The sequence below is a fragment of the Ramularia collo-cygni genome (assembly GCF_900074925.1).
Source record: "Ramularia collo-cygni strain URUG2 genome assembly, contig: RCC_scaffold04, whole genome shotgun sequence".
Classification (NCBI taxonomy): Eukaryota; Fungi; Ascomycota; class Dothideomycetes; order Mycosphaerellales; family Mycosphaerellaceae; genus Ramularia; species Ramularia collo-cygni.
The window spans coordinates 1,488,712-1,512,665 of NW_019716258.1; the positions used below are offsets into that span (position 1 = coordinate 1,488,712).

At 45.4% G+C, this 23,954-nt stretch overlaps 4 protein-coding genes; 2 read left to right on the plus strand and 2 right to left on the minus strand.

Annotated features, from left to right (window-relative positions):
* Window positions 1-12,784: 12,784 nt before the first annotated feature.
* RCC_03676 (related to monooxigenase) lies at window positions 12,785-14,497 on the minus strand (the record flags this gene model as incomplete). XM_023768963.1 has 2 exons in its annotated part: window positions 12,785-14,206; window positions 14,267-14,497. The coding sequence occupies 2 exons, from the start codon at window positions 14,495-14,497 to the stop codon at window positions 12,785-12,787; spliced, it is 1,653 nt and encodes a 550-aa protein (XP_023624731.1).
* Window positions 14,498-15,948: 1,451 nt separating this feature from the next.
* RCC_03677 (related to HOL1 protein) lies at window positions 15,949-17,977 on the minus strand (the record flags this gene model as incomplete). XM_023768964.1 has 7 exons in its annotated part: window positions 15,949-16,145; window positions 16,214-16,433; window positions 16,531-16,616; window positions 16,704-17,089; window positions 17,158-17,297; window positions 17,354-17,523; window positions 17,617-17,977. The coding sequence occupies 7 exons, from the start codon at window positions 17,975-17,977 to the stop codon at window positions 15,949-15,951; spliced, it is 1,560 nt and encodes a 519-aa protein (XP_023624732.1).
* A 708-nt stretch (window positions 17,978-18,685) lies between these two features.
* Window positions 18,686-20,881, plus strand: RCC_03678 (related to cytochrome P450; the record flags this gene model as incomplete). The annotated part of the gene is made up of 1 exon (XM_023768965.1): window positions 18,686-20,881. One exon carries the CDS (start codon window positions 18,686-18,688, stop codon window positions 20,879-20,881), a length of 2,196 nt encoding a protein of 731 aa, XP_023624733.1.
* Window positions 20,882-22,185: 1,304 nt separating this feature from the next.
* Window positions 22,186-22,677, plus strand: RCC_03679 (uncharacterized protein; the record flags this gene model as incomplete). Its single annotated transcript, XM_023768966.1, has 1 exon — window positions 22,186-22,677. The coding sequence occupies one exon, from the start codon at window positions 22,186-22,188 to the stop codon at window positions 22,675-22,677; it is 492 nt and encodes a 163-aa protein (XP_023624734.1).
* Between the last annotated feature and the right edge of the window lie 1,277 nt (window positions 22,678-23,954).

The following is a 23,954-nucleotide window of genomic DNA, read 5'->3' on the forward strand; positions in this document are numbered from 1 at the left end:
AGTTCCTTACGTCCTTAGCGAGGCGTAGCTAGAAGTACTTAGCCGAAAGGACGTCGGTAGTGCGCTATCGCCCGTAGTATCTAGCGGTAGGATCGTCGTAGTTACGATATAGAAGCTCCTACCGGAGGGTAACGGAGGCGGGAATATATACCTTTCCGTTATACCGAAGAAGTCTATCTTTATCGGTAGTCTAGGTCTTAGCTAAGCCTATTAGTCTGTTCGACCTTTACGGTACCTCTACGGTACCGTTACGCTCTTCCGTCGGCGTTAGGGGATCGCCCGGGGAATTTATAGTCGCTAAAGTAGCCTCCTTCCGTCTATTTTAAGTATAAGCGTCCCTTTACTAGACCTCTCGGATAAAGTCTTAAGTCGACTCTAGAGGCTCTCCTTAATACGCTACTTCGTCCTTATACGCTATAGCGACGAGAAAACGTAGTACGAGGGTTTTGCAATTCCTAGTACTAGTAGTAGCGAGTAATAAGCCTCCTACGGTGCTATCGAGAATATCGCTAGATAGCTAGCTAAAACTAGTTACTAGCCTCTCTAACCTAAGCTAATCGAGCTTATTATAGGATAATAGRAGACCTAGGTTCCTATATAAACTTTCCGGGTCGGTRCCGCGGYAGCTCTACGGTACCTCTATAGGGTAGTCCGCGTAGCTATCGAGCGTTATAACTCTTAGTTACTACTATAAGGATAGTAGAAGTCCTAATAGCTGCTCGTCTTTAGCCGTTCCTTTAAATCCTATAAAGTAATCCGGTCGACGGGATAAACTATTAGAAGGGTTCGTAGTCCCCTTCTTATACTTAATAGTAAAGTCGTACGCTACTAACCTTTCCGCAATCCTAGCCTAACGACTATCTAAGACCTTTATCGTTATAAAGTACTTTAGGTTATAGTAGTCGGTAAGAACTCGAATAGGGTACGCTACCCCTTCTAAGTAGTATCTCTAGACTTTAAAGCTTTTAGAGATAGCTATTAGTTCCTTATCGGGTGTGCCGTAGCGAATCTAAGGACTAACGAAGCTCTTAGAGTAGTAGGCAACTAGGTGCTAATATACCTATTCTGCCTCTACGGTACCTCTACGGTAGGGCTGTAGTAGGATACCGGCGTACGTAGTATTAGAGGCATTAGTAATAACTATAATAGGAAGCGTAGGGTCGAAATGCTATAAAAGGGGTGCCGAAGTAAAGGCATCTTTTAACCTTTAGAAAGCCTTCCCTACCTCCTCGGTCTACTAGAAGGGACCTCTTACTACCTTATTCTTTTTCTTTACTAGCACTATAGTACCGCCGGCAAGCATCTAGTTTAGGGGTCTAGCGATGTCTAAATATCCCTAGATAAAGCGTTAGTAGAAGTTAGTAAAGCTAAGGAACACTTAGATATCTCGGTAGCAACGTAGTTCTAGCTACTCTTAGATAGCAATAACTCTGTTGTTATCTATTATAACCCCCTCTAGTGTAATAATAAAGCTAAGGAATTCCACGCTCTTTATATAAAACTCGCACTTAGAGGGCTTAGTATATAACTTCTATTCCCGTAGACGTTATAGGACCTACTTTACGTGTTTCTTATGTTCTGCTTCGTTCTTAGAGTAGATAAGGATGTTATTAAGGTACACTACGTATATCCTGTTAACGAGGCTAGCTAGCGCATAGTTAATATATAACTAGAACGTTATAGAGGCGTTAGCTAAGCCGAACGGCATAACTAAGTACTTAAAGAGTCTATACCGCGTTTTAAATGCGGTCTTCTACTTATCCCCTTCCCGAATGCGGAGCCGGTAATATGCATCCTTTAGGTCTAACTTAGTAAAGATATAGGAGTAGCTAAACCGGTCTAGAAGCTTACTAATTAGGGGTAGGGGGTACCTGTTCTTAATTATAATGCGATTAAGCCCTCGGTAATCGACGTACAACCGTATAGTGTTGTCCTTTTTTAGAATAAAGAGGATTAGTACTCCGTAAGGGGACTTGCTTAGCCGTATCTATCCTTTAGTAAGAGCGTTATCTAAGTACTCTCGAAGGATCCCTAACTCTCGCTATAAGAGGTTATAGATAGGTAGTTAGGGAGGGTCCTTACCCTCCTTAAGGTTAATAGCGTAGTCGTATTACGAGTGTTGTGTAATAACCCTAGCTAGCTCTAGACTAAACATATCCGCCTAGTCTATATATTTAGGGGGGATTTCCCCTATCTCGGCTTCCTTAGTAGTAGCGATAGTAAGCATCTTCTAGTACACTTATCGAGGTAGCTCTTAAAGCTCTTCGTGCCCGGCGTAGGCAGCCTTATACCGCTCGTAGTATAAGAGGGCTACGATCTACTATTCTTTTCGATAGTTTAGATTAATAGTAGTTAGGTCTTAATTAGGGTTATAAACCGCGTAGGGCCCTATAGGCTCGCCGATAGTAGCATTACGGGGGTCCTACGGTACCTCTACGGTAGTATCGCCGTTTAAGGGTTTTTCTTCCTCTACTATTGCCCTAATTAAGTAGTTTTAGTCTCCTATTTAGAATACCGCTATACCGTCGATAAGGGCTTAAAGTAGGCGGTTTATAGGAAGGTCGGGAACCGTAGGGATATTATTATTAGAGGGCTTAGGCCCTAGGTCTNATTATTATTAGAGGGCTTAGGCCCTAGGTCTCCCTATACAAACGTTCCTTTTCTAAAACTAATTAAGGGGTCGGTAGCATTAAGCCAATCCTATTCTAAGACTATATCGTAGCTAGTAAATAACCCTGCCTAGAAGGTCTACTACGTAACCTTTACGGTACCTTCGCGGTCGGCTATAGAGACGTCTAGCTAGTAAGCTTTATAGATATCTATAGGGTAGTTATTTAGGAACCTAACTTTAGGTTTTAGAAGGTCTACGGTAGGTAACTAAAGGAGCTATATAACGTACTATAAAATAAGATTAAGCTACGCCCCGTAGTTAACGAGAGCCCTTAGGACCTTCTTCTGCCCGGTTAGTAGGGTTTAAAGGACATTAATAACGATACGTCGCTCCTTCCCCTTTATTTAATTCCCTAGCCGTAGTAAGGAGAGGGATGCGACTAGGGCCTCCTATTTCCCAACCCTTAAGGGTAAGAGTTCGGGCCGGCTAGCGGCGTAGGAGGATCTAAAGGACTTTAAGTAAAGGTTTAGGAGTAGTAGCCCCGTCCCCTTCCTCTACCTTTCCCTCTTAAGTTACTACTTTACCCGCGATTACCCTACGAAGGTACCGCAGAGCTACTACTAGGCCTAATTAGGGGTTTCTTATCTTCTAGGGTTTTCTTCGGTCCCCTCTCCCTATCTCTTCCTTTAGGATATAGGTAGTTCTTAATAAGAATAGCTGTATTAAAGAGATCCTTAGCTATCTTCGACTCCGCAAGCTTATTAGCTTCTAGGAATTTATCTTAAACGTCCTTCTATAACCGTAAGAAGTAGAACCCGATATAGTTCTCTATCTCCTCCTTATTATTTATAGGGGAGACTTTTAGCCTTAATTCCTAGTTAATAAGGTAGGACTAGAACTAGCCTACGGTTTAGTTATTACGTTAGCTATAGTTCTAGTACGTTCGGTGTATTAAGGTATGCTATAATACCTTAGGGAGGATTATATCTATAATAATTGTCTAAGCATCCTCCTATATTATAACTTTATAGTTACTACGCTAGCGTATAAGGGCGTTAGTAATCTCCTTCTCGGTAATTTTGGAGGTTGCCTACATACTACGGTAGTGCTAGTTAGAGAGGCTTATATTAGGGTGGTCCTAATTAGAGCAGCGAGTAACCGTAAAACGGCTTTCGCAGTCGCGGACCTACTAGAGATACTTCTATTAGTTTAGAGAGTCTAGTACGGGAGGGTCGCGTTTTGCTAGTTCGCGGAGGACGTCCTACGAAGGTGCCTCTACGGTACCTTTRCGGTAGCTTCGGTCTTCCGCGTAACTCCTAAGAGATTCTTGTCTTTTTCTTTTATTAGAGCTTGCCTCTTAATACTTAGATCGCTAGGCGACGAGCAGCTCTAGCCTCTATATCTAATCGATCGAGGCTTTAATAGGGTCTATAGCCTATAGAGTAGCAATTGCACGGTGTAGGTTATAAGGGACACTATTATTATTAATGCCCTCCTTAATAGATAGTTCTTTTTGTAATATAGTATCCGGAGGAGGGTTTTCTTCTCTAGGAGGTTCGCGGCTGCCTTATAGTGCCTTTACGGTACCTCCGTCTAGATCGAGCTAATCCTCTAGTCTAGCGCTACTACTAGGCGTTACATCTTCCTTATTAATAATAAACCCTAGAGGATTATTAGCCTCGGTACGTTTAGGTCGTACGGCTCTTTTTCCTACTAAAGACATTTTCGATAGGTTAGTAGGGATCTATAGAGCCGTTACGGTAGCTTTATAGTAGCGCTAGACTCGAATCGAGAGCTTATTTCGTACTTAAGACGGCTATTCCCTAGTAGGGATATAAGGCAATATTTTATAAGGGTGTTATAAACAGGGGGTCTTAATACTAAGCAGTAATTCTTAGATATGTACGATATTGCCTAGGGAGCGAAAGGGAACAGGTAACGAGGACATTGCCCTTTTATAGGATTGCGCCCGGTGCTAGTTGGGCTCGGCGGTGCCGTAGAGGTACCGTAGAGTTATCCTTTAGCYGTCGCATCCGTATAGGGAAATCCTGCTAAGGGTGTAATTCCCTTATTCTTTCTAAGAGGGATTCCCTAGGTAAGGGTTTAAAGGGCGGTATCCCGCTCCTTTAGGGTCCCCTTACACTAAATAGCTCTAGCTTATAGTATGTATTAAGAGACTATATATAATTAGATCCGCGAGCCCGAGGAAGTAGTAAGCCTATACGAACTCGCTTACTAAACGTCCTTATAATAAAGCCTATAGGATATATTCTACGAGCGATCTTATAGATACGGTCCCTAAGGATAATTAGTAAGAGCCGCTAGAGAGCGAGTAAGAGTAGCTAGTATAGCTAGTATAGCTAGTATAGCTAGTATAGCTAGAGAAGGGGCCGCTAAGGGCTTAGAGGCCGCCGAAGGAGCGGCCGAAGAAGCGGGTAAGAGCTTACCTACTAATTAGGTAATAGAACTTTCGTAGAGCTCTCGTAAGATTACGGTATTCGTAGTTATTAAGTATACTACTAGATAGTATACTTTTAAGAGCCTATATAATTATAGCGTTATAGAGCGCCTACTCTGCCTCTAGTATCCTCCTCTTAAGGCCTAGAGACCTACGTAGCCGTTAATACTACTATAGCGATATAGCGTATCCCTTAATATTAAGTATCTTATTATTAATTGTCTAACTAAAAATCCAAATCTAGAGGCTAGGGAGGTAATAGGATATAGCGGCAAAGGGTAAGATAAGAGACTCGAATCTTAAACTAATTTATTATAAGGTGCATAGCACTTAAAGTAGGAACTAAACAAGTGTGTTAATTGAATTAATTATCTTAAGAACTAAATATTAAGAATAAGTGTGTGCCTTTAGCCTTAGTATCCTAATTACCTAACTAGGGAATTACCTTAGAGTAGATTCCACTCTAAGCTCTCTTCCCTTTCTAAACCTATTAGGTTTTAATACTTATAGGACTTATTATCTCCTATATCCTACGCCTAAAAGAGCTTATTAATCTTCGCTCTAAGCCGTAGATCCGAGTCGTCGTTTATACGCCGTCTAGGCTTAATCTCTACTCCCTATTTACGGAGTCGCTTCTTAAATACTATAGGCTTAATATCTACGCCGTTCGTACGTAGCTACGCGATAGCCTGTTTAGTATTCTATAAATTATCGCGAAAGCGTTGTTTAATTTTATCGCGAAATCGCTCGATATTAATACGCGGCCGTAGTATAGGTAGGAGCCTAGGCGAGAGCGTAACTAGAGTAGTAGTTAGTAGTAGATAGAGGGCGGCGGCTATAAGGCGGTAGTAGTAGGGCGGTAGTAGTAGAGCGGTAGTAGTAGGGCGGTAGTATTAGGGCGGTAGTATTAGGGAGCTAGCTAGTAGTAGTAGTAAGAGCATAAGCGAGAGCGTAAGAGTATACCTTACGCGTATAGAGGGGAAGCACGGAACTAACGGAATTAATAGATTAATAGTAAGCGACTAGTGCTAGTAATAGGCTGCTTAGGTCCGTATAACATTCGTTAGTACCTAGAGCTCTAATTTAAGATCTTCCCTCTATAGCAACTTCTCCCTTATATTATAATATATCTAACTATAGATATATATGTTTTACCGTATAGCGATGTTAATAATATCTAAGAACTTATACGATTTAACTATCTCGACGATACCTAAACCGAATTACGTGCTCTACGGGCGCGTACGCTATAAAAATCGCCTAAGAAATTATCCCGCCWCCTTATAGATGCTATTTAGCATAACTAACTTAATGTATTAGACCTTTTTTTAAGAGAGGGAGTAATAGCCGACGCGCGTGTAGTTAGGGCTATAGTAAGCCCTATAACTTTTAAAAGGCGTCGTTAGGCTCTATCGATGTTATTTCGATATAGCTAGGATATTAACAAATAGTTAAGCGGTAACGAACCCCCGGTACTCTAGTAAGGACCCGACTACCTATTAGATTTTATTTTTTTCGTAGCTAAATGTTCCTAGTAAGGTCCTTAACGATTATAAACTTATTGCCTAGCTCCTTAAGTAAGGAGCCGATCCGAATGCGATATATAACATCGACGAGAGCCTACTTTCCTACGCGATTTTATATACGTCCCGGCCTACGATTTAACTACTCTTAAACTAAGCCCGTAGTCTTAAGAACGGGTAACTAATATACTACGTAGTAGAGCGTAAGGTTATAGACCTAGAGCTTATTAACATACTAGCGTAGGGCGGAGTACTATACGACGAAATTCTATAGTAGGATCCTAAATTATTTATCTATCGCGGCTACTTTATACGAGGAACACCTTTATATAGAGCGTATAAGCTTAATAATGTTCCCGTTATATAAGCTCTACTCGCTTTCGGCGCGAACCCGGCTACTCTAAGTATAAAAGATAATATACAAGTTCCGCTAACGCCGCGCTATTACCGCTAGTTAGTAGTAAGGCTTATTTCGTATATAAGGCCCTATTTATAGCAGCTAGTAAGGTATATAGGGCGGTTTTTATGTTATATTTAGCGGCTATTAATAGCGTGTTGTTCGTAATATAGGACCTATTTTATATTGTTCGGTAGCCGAGTAGTAAGTAGTTTTTTTTACCTCCGTAGTCCGTCCGGAATTAGAGCTCGTCTAGTAAAATCACTAAATTATATATAACGTAACATATAGCTATCTATATAAGGTGTTAGTTAGCTTATTTTAATCGTAAGAGTCTACTCTATAACTTCTATTATCGTATTTTAGAAAAAGAGTTGTTATTACTACGCATACTAAGTTATAATATACTAGCTTTATATCCGGCCTTACTCCGGAAATAATAACTCTACTACCTCCGCTATCTCCGAGAGCTCGGCTTTATAACCTTCGGATAAATCGTAATATACTAATACGTCTACTACCTAAGCACTAACTACCCTTAGTAGTAGTTCCTACTCTCCGTAGCGAATAGGAGAAGATCGATCTATTTCTACCGTAATATAAGCACCTATTCGAATAGTACCTCTAGCGTATAGACGGTTAAGCTAAATTTCGAATCGACGAACCGAAGTTCCTACGCCTTTACGCCTTTATTATAGTTAACGCCCTTACGTTACTACTACTAGGATATAAGATTAAGGATAAACAAGTAAATAGAGAGCGAAGGTAGGCTCTTAAGCGCTTCCGGTACGATAAAGAGTTATAGAGGCTCCGTATAATTAAGAAGGATAGTTTAGTTTACGAGGTTATATAGCGACACGAAATCTATAATATTATTACTACTAAGTACTACGCTCTCGGACACGCTCGACGAGGACCTATCGAAGCTCTCGTAAAGCTACACTTTTACGGCATTACGAAGGAGGACATTATAGAGGTTTTAAAGTATTATTAAATATACAACCTTCTAAAGATATAGCCTCCGAGGCCGAAGGGATTACTACTCGAACACATTACCGCTTAGAGCGCCCTTTTACGCGTATAACTAGACCTTATCGATTTTAGAAGCTATCTAGATAGAATTTATATCTACCTACTATATATTAAGTGTTATAAAACGAAGTTTAGCCGTGTATATCTACTTACCTCTAAAACAGCTATTAAGGTTGCCTTTTGCCTCTAGGATTTTATATTAATATTCGGTATAGCTAGCCTCTAGCAAATAGACAACGGCACTAAATTTAAGGGCGTTATTAAGCAACTACTTTAATCCTACGGTGTAAAGATTATATATAGAGCTCTATACTATCCTTAGAGTTAAGGCCTTATTAAATAGGCTAATAGTATCCTTAAGAGGCGTATTATAGTAGTAAAGATAGAGCTTAGACTAAAGGGCTAGGTCGTAGTAGCTTAATTAGCCTGTTCTATTTATAACAACATATAGCATTCGGCTATTAAGATAATACCTTATAAGGCGTTCTTCGGAAGGGATCCTCCTATGTAGCTACGGCTATATTTAGAAGCGGTAATAGCTATAGCTATCGACGGTAATATAGACATTACATTCGACGAGTTATAGCTCCGGCCTATTAAAGAGCCTACCTCTACCTCTAATAGCCGAGCGAGTAGCGTAGCTCTATTAATTATAATAGCCTTAGCGGACRTATATAATATCGAGTAGTTAGTAACCGGAGCGGCGTAGTTTAAAAAGGACGATATCTAGCCTATAGCTAATATAGATGCGGACCGGCCTTCTACCGGGTAAGAGGACCGCTAGCGTAGATTAGTTAGCCGTAGAGCTATCTTTAACATACCTCCGTACGAGCTAAAGGGCGTAATACGAACAACCTACGTATTAAGTACTAGTAATACGGCTAAGATTAATAATAGCCGCCGTATGCTAGATAAGCTCCTCCGCGTTAATTAACAGAGCGCTAATAACAAGGTAGACAGAGCTAGGAAGTACGATAATCTACTTAGCTTTTAAGTTAGTAATATCGTTAGCTACGTAATCCCTAAGCAGTACCGTATAAAGTTTAGCCCTATAGTTGTTAACTACTAGATTATTAAGCAATATAAGAACGAGGATAGTAAGTTACGTCCTCTATAGAAGCTACTTATACTATAGGGGCTTCTTAAGAACTACTAGCATACTCGTTACCTTACTCTAAAGGATTAGCTATATTAGATAGCCTTATTCGTTATCTACGTAGGCTATAAGAACGACTATATTACTATGTCTATAGCTATAAAGCGGCAAGGCTAAGTTAGCCTTAATAATTTATTAATAGCCTATAACTGCGTTAAGAGCATATACCGTACGTAAGCCTATAGCTATCGAAAGAACAACTAGCCTTATAACGAGGCTTATTACGGCACTAGTAATACGTGTTTAAATATAGATAACTACGGCTATTCTTCTAATAAGTCCCTTACTAGCGATAGCGAGCTTAAAGAGCCGGTAGTAATTAATAGCGATAGTAGTAAGGAAGGCTCTATAATACTAACTACTAAGCTACCGAGCGACACGCTATTTATAAGTGCTAGTAATATACTAACGTAGGCTAATAACGAGCCGTCTTCTTCGGCCGTTCGATAGCTTAATACTACCTATCTAATACCGGCTTTGCCGCCTTACCGTAGAGCTAGTAAGCGTAAGATTACCGCCTCTATAAAGGCTTAACTTAAGGGGGCGGAGCGGATTAAAAAGTAACGCCGTAAGGTAGCGATAATAAAGGCTAACGGTAAGGTAGCTACTAGCGTATAGAAGCGCATAATTACGAGAAGTAAGAGGAAGTAATATAGACACGTAATTAGTTAGTTAGAGCGATAGTAACCTTTTTAAACCTCTAAGTTTAACTTAATAATAATACTAACCTTCGCTTTATTAATAGCCTTATTTTTATTAACCTACGCTCTTAATCTATTACTAATCTATTACTAACCGCTCGAATCTATTACTAACCGCTCGAATCTATTACCTCCGCCCCCCTTACTCGCTCCGCTAGCGATAGCGACATTAAATAAGCCCTATTATATAAAACAGCCGTTCTTCTATATAGGCCTTAATTAGTAGCCGCACTAACGAGCTCGACACGAGATAGGCCGTATTACACGAAATAAGCCTTGGCACGAAAACGCGGCCACAGCGCGTAATAGTATACGAGCGAAAAAATCGAGACATGATCTCACTTTTCGAGTCCTACGAGAATGCAGAGAGATGTTGAAGGCTCAATTAGGCCGCTAAGGTACGCAATGATCCTAGATTCGGTTACCACGAGAGTTCCCCACCAACACCCTCCATCCAGTCCTTGTGCTTTTATGGGCTCTAGGCTAGCAACTTGAGTATAATCACTACACGCTTTCAAGAAAACTTATCGTAAGCGGCTGCCTGCCGAACTCTTCGCCCGATTGACGCAGCCTGCCTCTGGCTTTGAAATTCCATCTTTGGCTTCATTTGTCGTAACATGCCATGGCGTGAAATTTGTTGCAAAGGGGATATCGCCTAGAAAGCAAGCCATCCCGTCCGCTCTGGCCTATTAAACCATGTAATCGTTTGATCAGTACTCAGATGGGTGACCACTGGAGAATCCCAAATGATGAATGTCTATCTTACTTTTTGCGCTTTTTTGCCCCTTTTTTTTATCATTCCCTCTCCAATTCAATAGCCTATAGGAGCGGTGTAGACGGCAACCGGCAATCTGAGTTTTTGGCTTGGCTATAATCACATTTCACCTCGGCAATGCGGCACAGTCTGCCCCTTATCGACCAACGATAGACAGCTCACAAGTCCGAGACTCCATAAGCGTCGCTGGCGGTTGTAAGACTGTGCATCGGGCACAATTTCTACGATGCGAGTGCTTCTTTCGATCAGCTATAGGAACAACTATAAGACCCGCCATATCAGAAAATGGACTACATTTCTCTCCTTTTGGATTGGATGCAGAGTCACAAGAGTATGTATGCATCCTCGGCGCCGCATTGCGTTGGCGCTCTACTGAACTTACTATGCCGCAGCTCACGTCCGCATCTGCTCTGCTGTGATGGTTAGCGTGGGTTGCATTCTCATCGTCTCGTAAGAGAAACAAATGCTTTTACTATACGAAATTGAAAGCTAAAGTCTGCAGGTTACGATCAGAGATATCAGTGATATACGCTCTCGCATCTGGCGGTATCTACCTATGGATTGGCAGGCTGTCTGACGCTTGCGTAGTCACATGGTCTATAACTGGGACGTGGAATTTACTGTCCCATGTTATTGAATGCTGGCCCAATTGGCGTGATCCAAATGACACACAAATGGTAGAACTCACTACTGGCGGCGTACTCCTCGCTTGGGGATTGAAGTTTCTCGAAATCATTTGGGCAATCTAATGCAGCTCCTGTTGGAATCCCGCGAAGTGTATCTGTCGGTAAGTGATCGATGCGGTGCTCGATGCGGCRTCGAAAATTATTTCTCCTCTCTAGGGATGTAGTGGCTAATGTACTCGTTGCGCTGCCCAGCTTGACTTTACAGATACAATGGCACGCTGTTCAACGCCATGAGGATGATGATGTATACCTTTGCAGCGTGAACAAGTGCCTTGCCCCGAGCCTCTTGAAAAGAGCCAGCTATGTTGTCTCATCCGTACTTGGAATGATGCTCAGCGCTAGACGGGTTCTCACTTGGAAGAAATTACCTTCCGYAATCGAGACCTCTTCAGGTCAGGGATTTGCGATTGCATCGTCGTGCACCACGCGCCTGGAGGCCTTGCCTATGCCACGGTACATCTAGTGTAGATCTGCTGTAGCTCTTTGCAGGCAGATCGCCTAACAGCTACACGATGGATCATCACATACTCGATATAACCACGTCAAGTTCGAGCTTCCGCTTTTCGAACGAGCCCCACGCAACAACTGAGGTGGAACATCTTACGCCATATGCTTTCCTTTTCTGGAAGCTTGGTCGGGAGGGTACTTCAACTCATTGAATATGATTGGAAAACATGCACTGGAACTCGGGAGGGCGTGAAGATATAAAGAGCAGCAGACCCCAACCTAAGCCAAAAGCACTACCAGCTCGATCCTAAATCTCCTACAAACCCTCTATCCAAACCAAGCCTCGAGTTACAGACGATGGTGACACACCGTGCTTATACCACATTTGTGGCCGCTTACGTGTTCACCTCTCTGGTCGCTTTGGTATTGCCGGTGAACTGGCAATACGCAACGTATCCCGCTGTCGCCGGTATTATTGTCATCGTATGGGAATCTGCTTGTGGTCTCGGAGTCTGTATCGTCGTGGTACTGTGGGAGCACTGCTCCTTACCATCGTCACTAGCATCAGGATCAATAACTCCGGCCAAAGTGGTGTCTAAGATACAATACCCCATACCAGGAATTTCTTCTCTAAACTTCGTCTTCGGAGTGTCTCGAGGGGATCTATTGCCCATGCTCATTGGGGGATTTGCTTGACAGTTAGTACTTCACGAGGTAGGTGAGTAGAAGCGTCCGATTTGGATTGCAGAGAGAGAGCTGGGGTTCGCATTATGTTCTGACTATGTGCGAGAATCTGCGAGAGGCTTTTATAATCGAATGCTGCCTGGTCTTCGAAGTAATTAATGCATCTCCAAACTTCTTTGATTTGCCGTTGGAGAAATTGATGTTGTGTGCCGGTCTATAGTCGATGCTGTCTAGCATAGAGGGTGAATATCAAGCGCACTTATCAACAATGGTTGTTATGTAGAAGCTCCTGAACGCTTGGCGTATTCTGTTTACTACTTTTCAAGATAGAATCCCAACTGCCCTCCGCTCGCTTCAAGTTCAGTAATACCATTCCCCATGAATTCAAATCTATTCCTAGGGTTAAAATAACTGATCTCGAAATCCTCCGTCCGAAAAGCCTCCAAAAGCTGTCGATAATGCAAAATACTACCCGCATACATAGCAGTAACGCGCCCATCAGCTTTATGATTCTTATACCAACTTCGACATCCCGCCGACCAAACAGTCTTCTCAAGCCAAGCTTGTGAATAATCATTGAATTCGCGAACAATGTCAGGTTTCACGACGACGGATTTAATTCCCTGACTGGCGATCTTGTCGCACCATTTCAGAATGTAATCCGAGGAAGCGTCGAGAACTCCAAAGAGACTGCCATGTCCCAGAGGACTATTGGGTCCACTGAACATGAAGTAATTGGGCATGTGAGGCGCCGCGACTCCCATGTACCCTTCAGGCTGATCTTTCCACGATTCCTGGAGATTCACGCCTTTGAGGCCTGTCATTGACCACGGAGGTTTAAACGACACGTCAAAGCCTGTTGCGCATACAATCAGGTCAAATTTGGTCTCCTCTGGTKGCGTATCGTAAGGTGGTTGAGAGAGAATGCCGTTTGGCGTGAACCGCACAATTGGATCGTAGTGCACTGTTACGTTGTCGGCTGTTAATGCTTCGAGATAGCCAGGCCCCGGAGAAATTCTTCGACAGCCAACGGGGAAGTCTGGGATCAGTCGATGTGCCAGCTCAGTATCGCCTCCGAGTTTCTGCTTCATGAGATCGCCGAAGATGCTTCGGGCTGCTGCTTGCTGCGGGGAGTCCTTGAGGAAGAGGGAAAAGGATTCGTTGAAACTGTGCTCCATCTTCTGTCGAAGCTCTTTGAGTTCTTCTGGGTGCTCTCGGAAGCGTTTCTTGTCTTCGTCCGAATATGCAAAGTTCTTGCCTTCAGGGGTCATTTCAGCTAGCACGTTCGCGATAATCCATGTCGGAGTCCGGATATATGTGTGTACGTTCTTTGCTGTACGTTGCAGCTCTGGTAGGATCTGGATCCCCGAGGAACCATTCCCTATCAATGCCACTTTTTTGTCTTTCATCTCCAACGGTTTCCAGTTTGCGGTGTGTACGATCTCACCACTGAATTTCTCAAGATCAGGAATGTCTGGCCACTTCCAACTATTCAGAACACCACCGCCATTGATCAGAACGTCCACTTCATCGCGGATGGAATTCCCACCATGCTCAATTTCAAGCAGCCACTTTCCCCTCTCCTCTGACCATGTAGCACTCGTCAATTTGGAGTTGACTTGGACATAGCTTCTCAGTCCAAAGCTGTCCACCGTTCTCTCCATGTACTGAAGAATCTCCCCTCCACCGACGTAGAAGGAGCTCCRGTCTGGATTCGGGGCAAATGGAAAGCAATACTGCATGCATGCCACATCAGTAAGTCTGAGTTCGATTATGTGATCATGTAAGGTACATACGATATGAGCCGGCACATMACAGGCTACTCCAGGATATCGATTCTCTCGCCAAGTACCTCCAATATCTGGGTTCTTCTCGTAGATGATGAGATCCATGTAGCTGTTGTCGCCCACGTACTTGTGCTTGTAWGCGAGGTTCAAGCTAGCGAATCCAGCACCGATTGCAGCTACACGTAGTTTACGACGAGTGAAGAGCGGCTGCTCGGCGATGTTGAAAGAGGTTGATGCCATTGGATGGGAATTTGGAGTCTTGGGTGAGGAGTTGGAAGACTTTCGAAGCCGATGAAGGCATGTCTTCCAGCTCCCCTTCGAAGGGGGTTATATGTAGAGCAGGCCGAGTGTAATTTGCTGTAGTTGCCACAACGGCACGGCGGACATTTCTTTAGTCCGCAACAATTGAATTGGATATTGCGGCGGTCATGCTAGGCATACCTATGCCTCGGTAGCTGCAGCCGCATGCCCTAATTGATGAAGTCTAATCTGCATTCAGCACTCTTGATTGGCAGAAGATCGACGGATAGCCAACGAGAACAGTTGGTTGTTTCAACATCATGAACTCTAAAGCGCAACGGAAGAACTACACGGCAGTTTGCAAAGTCTTCATGGTGGAATGCCGGATGTTCGTTTGTTCCGTACGGCATATTGAACATGTCGGAGTTCTCATCTGCGTGACTTTGCCTCATTTTTGGACATGGTCCAATAATATCCATTCATCGACCGAAGCCTCGCGGACAGAGTAGATTGGATCGACTCAGCTCAGCTGGTGAGGACGTTGTTTGCAATCAGATCCCGGTACGGGCAAGGGTTATGTCTAGGAGTAACTACTCCGACTCTCTATCGTATAACTAGACATCGCCTAAGATGGCCTAAATATCGAGACAGGCCTGGCGTAACAGAGGAGAGGAGAGGAGCGCCTAAGAAGGAGGCAAGGGAAGATCAGAGTACCACCTCGACTACGTTCGCAGATAAAAGACTATCCGGCCTATTAAACAATGTAATCGTTTGATCAGTACTAAAGTGGGTGACCACCGGGAAATCCCAAATGTTGAATGTACCATGTCCTTTCTACTTCATGATTGGGATCGTTGTTTCGGACCATCATGTACTTACTATAGTAACAAGTACAATACTCCGTACGAATTGACTCGAATTTCTTCATAAGGCAAACTTTCAATCCCACGCTGCRAAGCTCAGTTGCTATCACGATTTTAATGGCATAGATCTACCCTAGGTATCCTTGAAAACCAAAAGGCTCGTTAGAAGTACAGTACGTTGGGTTAAAAAAGGGGGCGAAGTAACAATTATCAGACAATATTCTTTCACAAGCTACTTCTTATTAATATATTCCTCTATTATTTATTCTCCCCCTCTCTCTGAACGATCATAGTACGCCACTATTTATACATATAAGTGATGCTTTCGGATTACGAGATCTTGTGAGCATATATACATACCTTGGGGTTTAAGAAATAGATGGGAATCCCCGCCAGGAAAATTCCTATAAAGAGGGCAAAGAGCTATTCGTTTTGGTATCCTCAACTCTCCAACAGCGGTGCTGAGCGAGAGAAAAGATAAATTATTCTCGTCATGCTTGCTTTACTTACCAGCATATACGCGGTGAGATAGTTCCAGGTATGGACCATTGGAAGAATGCCGAATGAAGCCCCATGTATTTGCAAATGTCAATCATTATGCCAATGAGGAAGAATCGGAGAAGCATTCGAAGGAGATTCCAGAACTGACTGACCGAATGAAACGATATTCTTCACCCCAACAACAAGCACAAGTGCAGGGCCCGGATTACTCGGATAAGCCTCTGCGGCAAAATGCGTAGTTGTAATAATGCACACAATGAAGCCGAATTGCAACAATGTCCATCCTTTTTATCAACGGTCAGCTTTTGCACAAACGAAAAATTATATCTGCCTTTCCAACATATATACATACCCATAATAATCCCCCATGAACTATACCCCTCAGGTCTAGCAGCAGCCAAAGCATACACAACAATCCCGATCCCACTCACAAGAGTCGGACAGATGAGAATAACCAATGTATCTTCCGGATGATGCACGCCGTTTCGACGTTTTGCAAGCCAGAGGTTCGTTTTGTCTCCGCCCCAGCCTGCCCAGAACATTGCGAGGAGGGCTGCGGGTAGGATGCCGCACTAGATAGAATTAGTTGGGGAAGTTAGAAGGAGGAACAATCTTCGTTGTTCAAATTCTCATATTTATTTGCCTGTCCATGGAGTAGAAGTAACGTACGTTAACAAGTCCTACGGAACTTTGACTCCATGTGTAATTTTCAGTGAGGATTAATCCGTAGGTTAAACTCATGGAAATACCAACGCCTGTCCAAAGTTAGTTAGTTGTTGTCCCATGTTAAATCAATCAATCACTCGCATGAGATATGCAGGCCGTGATGGGATAAATCATACCTAAACTGATAGAAGTAGCAAAGATAGCCCAAATCACCGCTGGCGAACTCAAAGCCGAGAGCATTTTGACAATGACCCCAAAGCCGATTCTGAATCCATTGGGAGCTACGGAGCTAATGGGGTGGAGTTCCTGCCAGTAGGATCGCTTCTTCTTCTGTCCCCCAAGAACGTTGTCCGAGGAGATTTCAGGAATCGTAGACGCGGTTAATCGCCCCTGTGCCTGTGCCTGTTGTGAAGAGATGACGCGTGTGACGCCAAACTCATCAGTATGCCATTCTTGCCCCCGGATGGACATTGGACTTCGTGCGTAGCGGGTTTCGGGCAGGCAGAAGAATAGTAGGAGGAAATTTAGAGATACTAGGATTGTTAGAAGCCAGTAGAACCATCTTTGATAGAAACGTTAGTAGGTGTCCAATGCCCAGGCTCACATGAGAGGGGGGGTGGAGTAGCTGACCTCCATCCAAGGTCTGCAGCTAGATAGCTGACAGTAATAGTGAAGATTGCATTGACGCAGCTTTGTGTACCCCAGTAGAATCCGAACAAAAGCCCTCTCTCGTCGAGAAAGGAGACGTCGGTGATGACTAGAGGGAGGACCTGKAAGACGTCAGATTCATTCGAAATTTCGGAATGTATGTAGAGAGCAGACATACGGATTCAGCCGCACCGGTAGCAACGCCTTGTAGAATTCTACAAGCCATGTGTGCTTCATAGGACTGGCTCAGTCCCGCCCCGATCGTAGATCCGAGAAGAAGAAGACAACATCCCAGCAAGACTGGTCGGCGACCGAAGACGATGGATAAGGGAAGAATGAGGAATGCTCCTTTTTGCTCTGAAAGTCAGCCATGTTCACTGTCCATATGTCAACGTGACATATTTATAAAAAAACTGTCGCTTTTTTGAGGGGGGGACTTGCCGAACGCCATAACCAAGCTTGGATACGTTGTCAACTTGACGATTTCCGTCACATCTCGTCCACTGGACGCATATTCCTGGATCCAAAATGGTAGGATGGGTCCTGCGCCCCCGACGAGCACTAGAGAGAAAATGGAGTACCAACAGCATGAGATTAGGACTCCCAATTTGCGCCATTTGTGCATGTTTAGAGGGTCGTTGGGATCTGAGGATGGGATGGGGATCCGGCGAACGTCGCCTTGGTCGTCGAGAAGATTGATGTTGCCATTGACTTGGGCATTGGAATGCTTGTTGGTAGCCTTTTCGTCGATGAATTCGAGATGGTCCATTGCGGCATCACGATCTTTCGTCGGAGTCGCCATGGTGTTGTGTGTGGAAGGAGCGTCAAGGGAAGCGTGTGTATGATCTGATTGATCAAAATTGGTAAAGACAAATCAGACGGGAAAAAAAAGAGAGAGGGGGAGGAGGGGGGAAGAGATAATAATGAGTTGACAGATGAAGTATTGATTGCGAACCGACTCAACATGAGTCTACGTCTTGTGTCGATGATTTAGCATCCACTGCGATATCGATGTCAGTAAGGCTTAGTATGCCTTAAGTATAGAAAGAGGCTGGATTAATCGAGCATCGGAGGTCATCCAAGGTGGGACCCACCACATCCCCGCATATGTATATCTAATTGATTCCATGGGGTCGTGTTAGGGCTCTGTGTGATTGTCCCGGCTTCAGTGGAGGCTTAGTACTTAGTCGAAGCAGCACGGTATATAAAGTCGGTATCGGAAAGCTCTCTCGCTCTCCTCATCAATAGCCGAAGGAGTAAGGCAGACAGACGTGAGCCCCGCCCACTTTCCGCCCACTTGCGAGGTGGACATATGGAAACTCCCCCGCTGCGAGTCGGCCACAAATCCACTTCCGTGTCAGGTTGGTTAGTTTGACTGGAAGGAAGCCTGTTGGTTGGATTGTCTGCTATATATGAGTACTCGGCTTACAATGGACCGACGTTATCGAGAAGAAGTAGGCATGCTAAGTAATCAAACTGTGCATTGCTCGACTCCCTACAATTGCACAGAATGACTACAATTCCGACCTGTCCTTTCCAAAGCCCAAGGGACCTCTTCTCCGATTTCGCTTCCTTGAGAAAGCAGCCCGGCTTTCCATTCTCCTCACATCTCAATGCCCACGTCGTTTCCAGATACGACGATATAGTTTCCATCCTCGACCGACCCGATATCTTCTCCTCGAAGCCGACGATCCCAGAAGCTCCTGCTTTCGTGAGAGATCTGTTCGCTGGCAAAGTACCGGATGGATCCACGCTTTTGAATTGGGACAACCCCGACCATGATCGCTTGCGCCAGTCCGTTGCGTCCTTTTTCGTCCCGCGTAGGCTTGAGCGCTTCGCTCCCTTGATTGCTCGTGAGGCTCATCAGCTCATMGACGAGTTCGTTACACAAGGCAGTGCGGATCTTAAAGCCGCCTTTGCACTACCTTTGCCCTTGAAGGTCATAGCTACTGTTGCCGGTCTGGATCCTGCTCGATGGGAGTGGATTGGACGCTCTCTCGCTTTATTCGGGGGACACGCAGCAATGCGGACGGGGACTTTTGAAGAACAAATCCAGGGCATCCTGGACCTTCATGACTATATCGCGGACTTGATACAAGCGCGCAAGTCGGACCGTCGCGACGATCTCATCAGCCACATCTGGGAACAGCGCGATGCGGGAATTGTCAAGATGACCGACATGGAACATCTGATGATGATCCCGGGTCTGTTGCTTGCTGGACACGAAACGACGACAAACTTCCTCTSCATGTCCATGTCACACCTGCTGTCGCGTGGAATCTGGGAGGATGTCTCGAAAGATGACGAAGCCATCAAGGAGGCTTTGGAGGAGCTTTTACGGTACGAATCGGCCATTACGGGCATGCGTCGGGTTGCCACCGTCGAAACTTCCATCGGTGGYTGTCCCGTAAGTGCAGGTACGCCATTGTTCGTAGCGTACAATTCAGGCAGTCGTGATCCGACCAAGTTCCCGGATCCAGATCATCTCCTCCTGGGCCGCAAGACAGGTGTTCAGCATCTCGCGTTTGGGAAAGGTATCCACGCATGTCTGGGCGCACCGCTCGCTCGGATCTTGTTGCGTGTAGAGATGCGTGCTCTGGCAAGCCGGTTGCCCAATCTTCGCTTGAAAATCCCTTACGATCAGATCCAGTACGACAGCATACACGAGGGTCGCGGCATCGAGAGTCTGGAGGTCTGTTGGGACACGGAAAATCTACCCAAGGTACCGGCCGACCTGTTGCCAACCAAGCCGCCTATTACCATCAAAAGGGACGATCTTTCACTCCGGGTTGTGCAAGCAACAAAGGTGGCGGACAGTGTTCTTCAGCTCGTATTGGAAACAAAAGACCACGAAAAGCTACCAAGTTGGTCGCCAGGGTCCCATATTGATGTCAAAGTGGGAATTCTTGGTTACCGGCAGTATTCGCTGTGCTCGAACGTAGGACATCCCGRACAGTGGCGCATAGCGGTCCTCCTCGAGGAACAAGGCTCCGGAGGTTCACAATACATACTCCGACAACTGTGCCCAGGCGATACTGTCACTGTTCGCGGTCCGCGTAACCATTTCAAGATGGAACCGAGCCCAAGGTATCTGTTCATCGCAGGCGGAATCGGAATCACGCCCATCACATCGATGTTGGAGGTGACAAAGAAGGCCGGGAGCAATTACAGACTCATCTACCTCGGACGCGCACGATCTTCCATGGCCTTCTCGGCCGAGCTGTCTATAGATCCAGCGGTTAAAATCTGGCCTCGGGATGAGAATGGAACTTTTGACGTTGCTTCCCTCGCCGCCGAAGATCCCGCTTCTTTGAAGATCTACTGTTGCGGACCTGCAAGACTTCTCGAGGCGGTCGAAAAGGCCTGCGCTGCTTTCCCAGCGGGAACGCTCCATGTGGAACGATTCACAGCTCTTGATCAATCCGCCCAGGTCAACAGGCGCTTCACGGTGAGAATGAGCAGGAGTGGAAGGATCTTGGACGTACCGCCCGAACGCACCCTCCTCGAAGTTTTGAATACAAACGGGGCAAACGTCTTATCGACCTGTTCAAAAGGCACGTGCGGCACATGTGAGGTTGCGGTGGTGGATGGCGTGCCGGAGCATCGGGATACTGTATTGACAGCTGGGGAGAAGTTGGAGGGGAAAACTATGATGCCGTGCGTGTCGAGATGTGTGGGAGACATGCTCTCGCTTGATCTCTGGTGATAGTGTATAGATAATCTTCACTTTGAGTACATGCACTTCTCATGTAGGCTATGCGTGGCGAGACCTAACATGACCATGAAGTTAGCCTTACCTTACACTCACGGACCAGGAGATTAGCCAACCTAACACGTCCACTGAGCCTCATCCTTATGTCCAGAGAACGACGTTTCATTCCTGAGCAAGGACCGACTCTGTCCACCGGATGTTAAAACCAAGGGAAAGTCGGCAATGGCGAGGATCGGAAGGTGGGAGCTGTCGGCACGAGTGGGCGGATTGCTCTTGTCCCTTCCGTTGGGGACGGGAGTTGTGGTCTCGGAGGAAGTGGACGGGCATGTATATATATATGTAGCATCTATTTGCCGTCGGAGGTTGTTCGGCCCCACAGAGGCCTCTCTAGCATCCTAGGAGATGATGGCGAAAGTGGGTCTTTGGCTATGTATGCGAGAACAGCTTTCCATGCGAAGGGGCGCTGTAGAACAACTTCGAAGTGGGGGACAATTGTTGGACAAAGGTGGTGAGGTTTGTGGGGAGGACATGGAAGCCCGCTGGAGGTTCCCCTCCTGTAAGACGCTGGGTGGGAATTGAAATATGTACCAACTCGGACGCTATATAGCACCTCGCTCAAACTATCTTTCCACTATATATTCCTCGATTTGGAGGAGGTGGTAGACCCGAAGCAAGCAGTCGCTCAGTTCCAGAGCGGCTTACTCTACTCGTTTCCCCGAGTTGCATTTTGTTGGTTGTTAGCACGTCAGGATGAAGACTCTTTTTCTTCTGCTTGCCATGAGCAACGCGCAGCAAATCTACATTGATACTGGACCAATCCAACCGCTTTGTGGTGGCACATCAAAAGGCTGACGTCCCTTCGTACGACGGCGCTACTCCGACATACAAATTCTCCAACTTCGGCTACACGCAGAGTACCACAAGACGCACTGCCGTTTCAATCGCCTCTCCAACCTCGACCACGACATTTGCACCCCCGTTTGCGAGCCTGAGCAGCTTGTTACCATCCATCTCCACAACGACATGGGGCAACTGGAACCCCCAATGATACCAAAGCCACGGATACGGCGGAGCCTTATGGAAGAGCTGCATGGAGCGCTCAATGGGAGCGTGCCCAACTACCCAACTTCACCTTTACCGGAATCTACAGCACCACGGTTTCCCCCACGCCAGTACCCACATCGGAATTGATTCTACCTCCCACCGATCCATTTGGTCCAACAGACTGTTACACTTTTCCCCCGGATTTCATCCTTGGTGCAGCAGGAGCTGCGGCGCAGGTCGAGGGCGCTGCTGCAATGGAGGGCAAAGGACCTTCCTGGGCCGACAGGTTCATTGGTCCGGAATTCGTGCTCGACATGTTCGATCAAGAACCTTGGGAAGGGGATCATGGGTACACAACCATCGAAAACTACTTTCTGTACAAGCAGGATATCGAGCGCCTTGCCACTATGGGAATGCCTTACTACTCGTTCAGTATATCCTGGCAACGCATCCTACCATTTACACTCCCAGGAACGCCAGTTAATCAGCAAGGTCTCCAGCACTATGATGATCTTATCAATTTTGTCCTCGAGAAAGGGATGAAACCCATCGTAACTCTCGTTCATATCGACTCGCCCCTCATCTTCTATCCGAACGTCAGCGAAGAATACATTGGTCGCAATCCAGAATACGGCTTCCTTGACTATGGCATGGGGGATCCGAGATTTGAGGATGCATGGGTGAACTATGGGAAGATTGTCATGTCTCACTTTGCTGATCGAGTGCCAATTATTTGGGTGACGTGAGCTCCCCCGAAAACTCGCTCTGGTGTGATGAAATGCTGACATCCATCCGTTCCCAGTATCAATGAACCCATCACTGGCGTCGACCGAGGTGCCTCTATCTACTCCGTGATCAAAGGCCACGCACGCCTTTGGCACTTTTACCACGACGAGATCAAAGGCACAGGGAAAGTAGGCATGAAATTCAACGACAATTTCGGCATTCCTCTAGATGCAGAAAACCCCCCTGGACATCGAAGCCGCATACCAATTCAACAACGCAGAGATCGGAGTCCTAGCCAACCCCCTATTCCTAGGTCAAGACTACCCCCGAACAATTCAAACTCGCGGTTCCAGATTACATACCTCTAACGGCAGAAGACCTCACATACATGAACGGAACAGCAGACTACTTCGCCATCGACGCCTACACCACAACCATTGTCTCCGCTCCACCAGATGGCAGTAGCATCACAAATTGCTCCCTAACCGGCCCTTCGCACCCTCTCTGTACCCTCAATGCGTAACACAGCAATCCACAACAATCWCCGGCTGGAACATCGGCTACAAAATCCAAAACCTTCCCCTACATAACTCCCACCTATTTACGTGCCTACCTAAATTGGTCCTGGAACACCTACCGCAAACCAGTCTTCATAACCGAATACGGATTCTTCCGTACCCCATGAAGTCGAACTCCCCTTAACGGAACAACTCTTCGACACCGCTCGCAGTCAATACTATCTCAGCTTCCTACAAGCTATGCTACAGGCCATCTGGGAAGACCACGTGAATGTTCTTGGTGCGCTGGCTTGGTGTTTCGCTGATAATTGGGAGTGGGGGGGATTTTGAGAGTACGTATGGTTTGCAATTTGTTAATATTGTACTACGCAGGAGAGGAAGTATAGGAAGAGTTTCTTTGATATGATGGATTATTATAATAATACTAGAAGTGGGAGGAAAAAATCTGATTAGGATTAGGTACTTAGACTGCGAGAACTCAAGAGAATTGTAGCGGTCGGCTGTCTGTTAGTCATAACTGCCACGAGAGAAAAAAAAATCCAGGTTAGATCGACTCTTGCTGATAACCTTAGACGATCGAGGTTGCTAACAGTAAGTATAACGGGCGCGAGTCCTGCTTGCTTAAGATTACACACATCCATCTACCTTTTGGCATTTCCGACACCTAACCGGACGAATTCTGGATCACGACACTCCCCATCTCCCCCTTGGGGCACTATTAGGGACCAACGGCCTCAATCTGTTTTGCAAAAGATTCATCAGATTGTTGGATCAAAGAA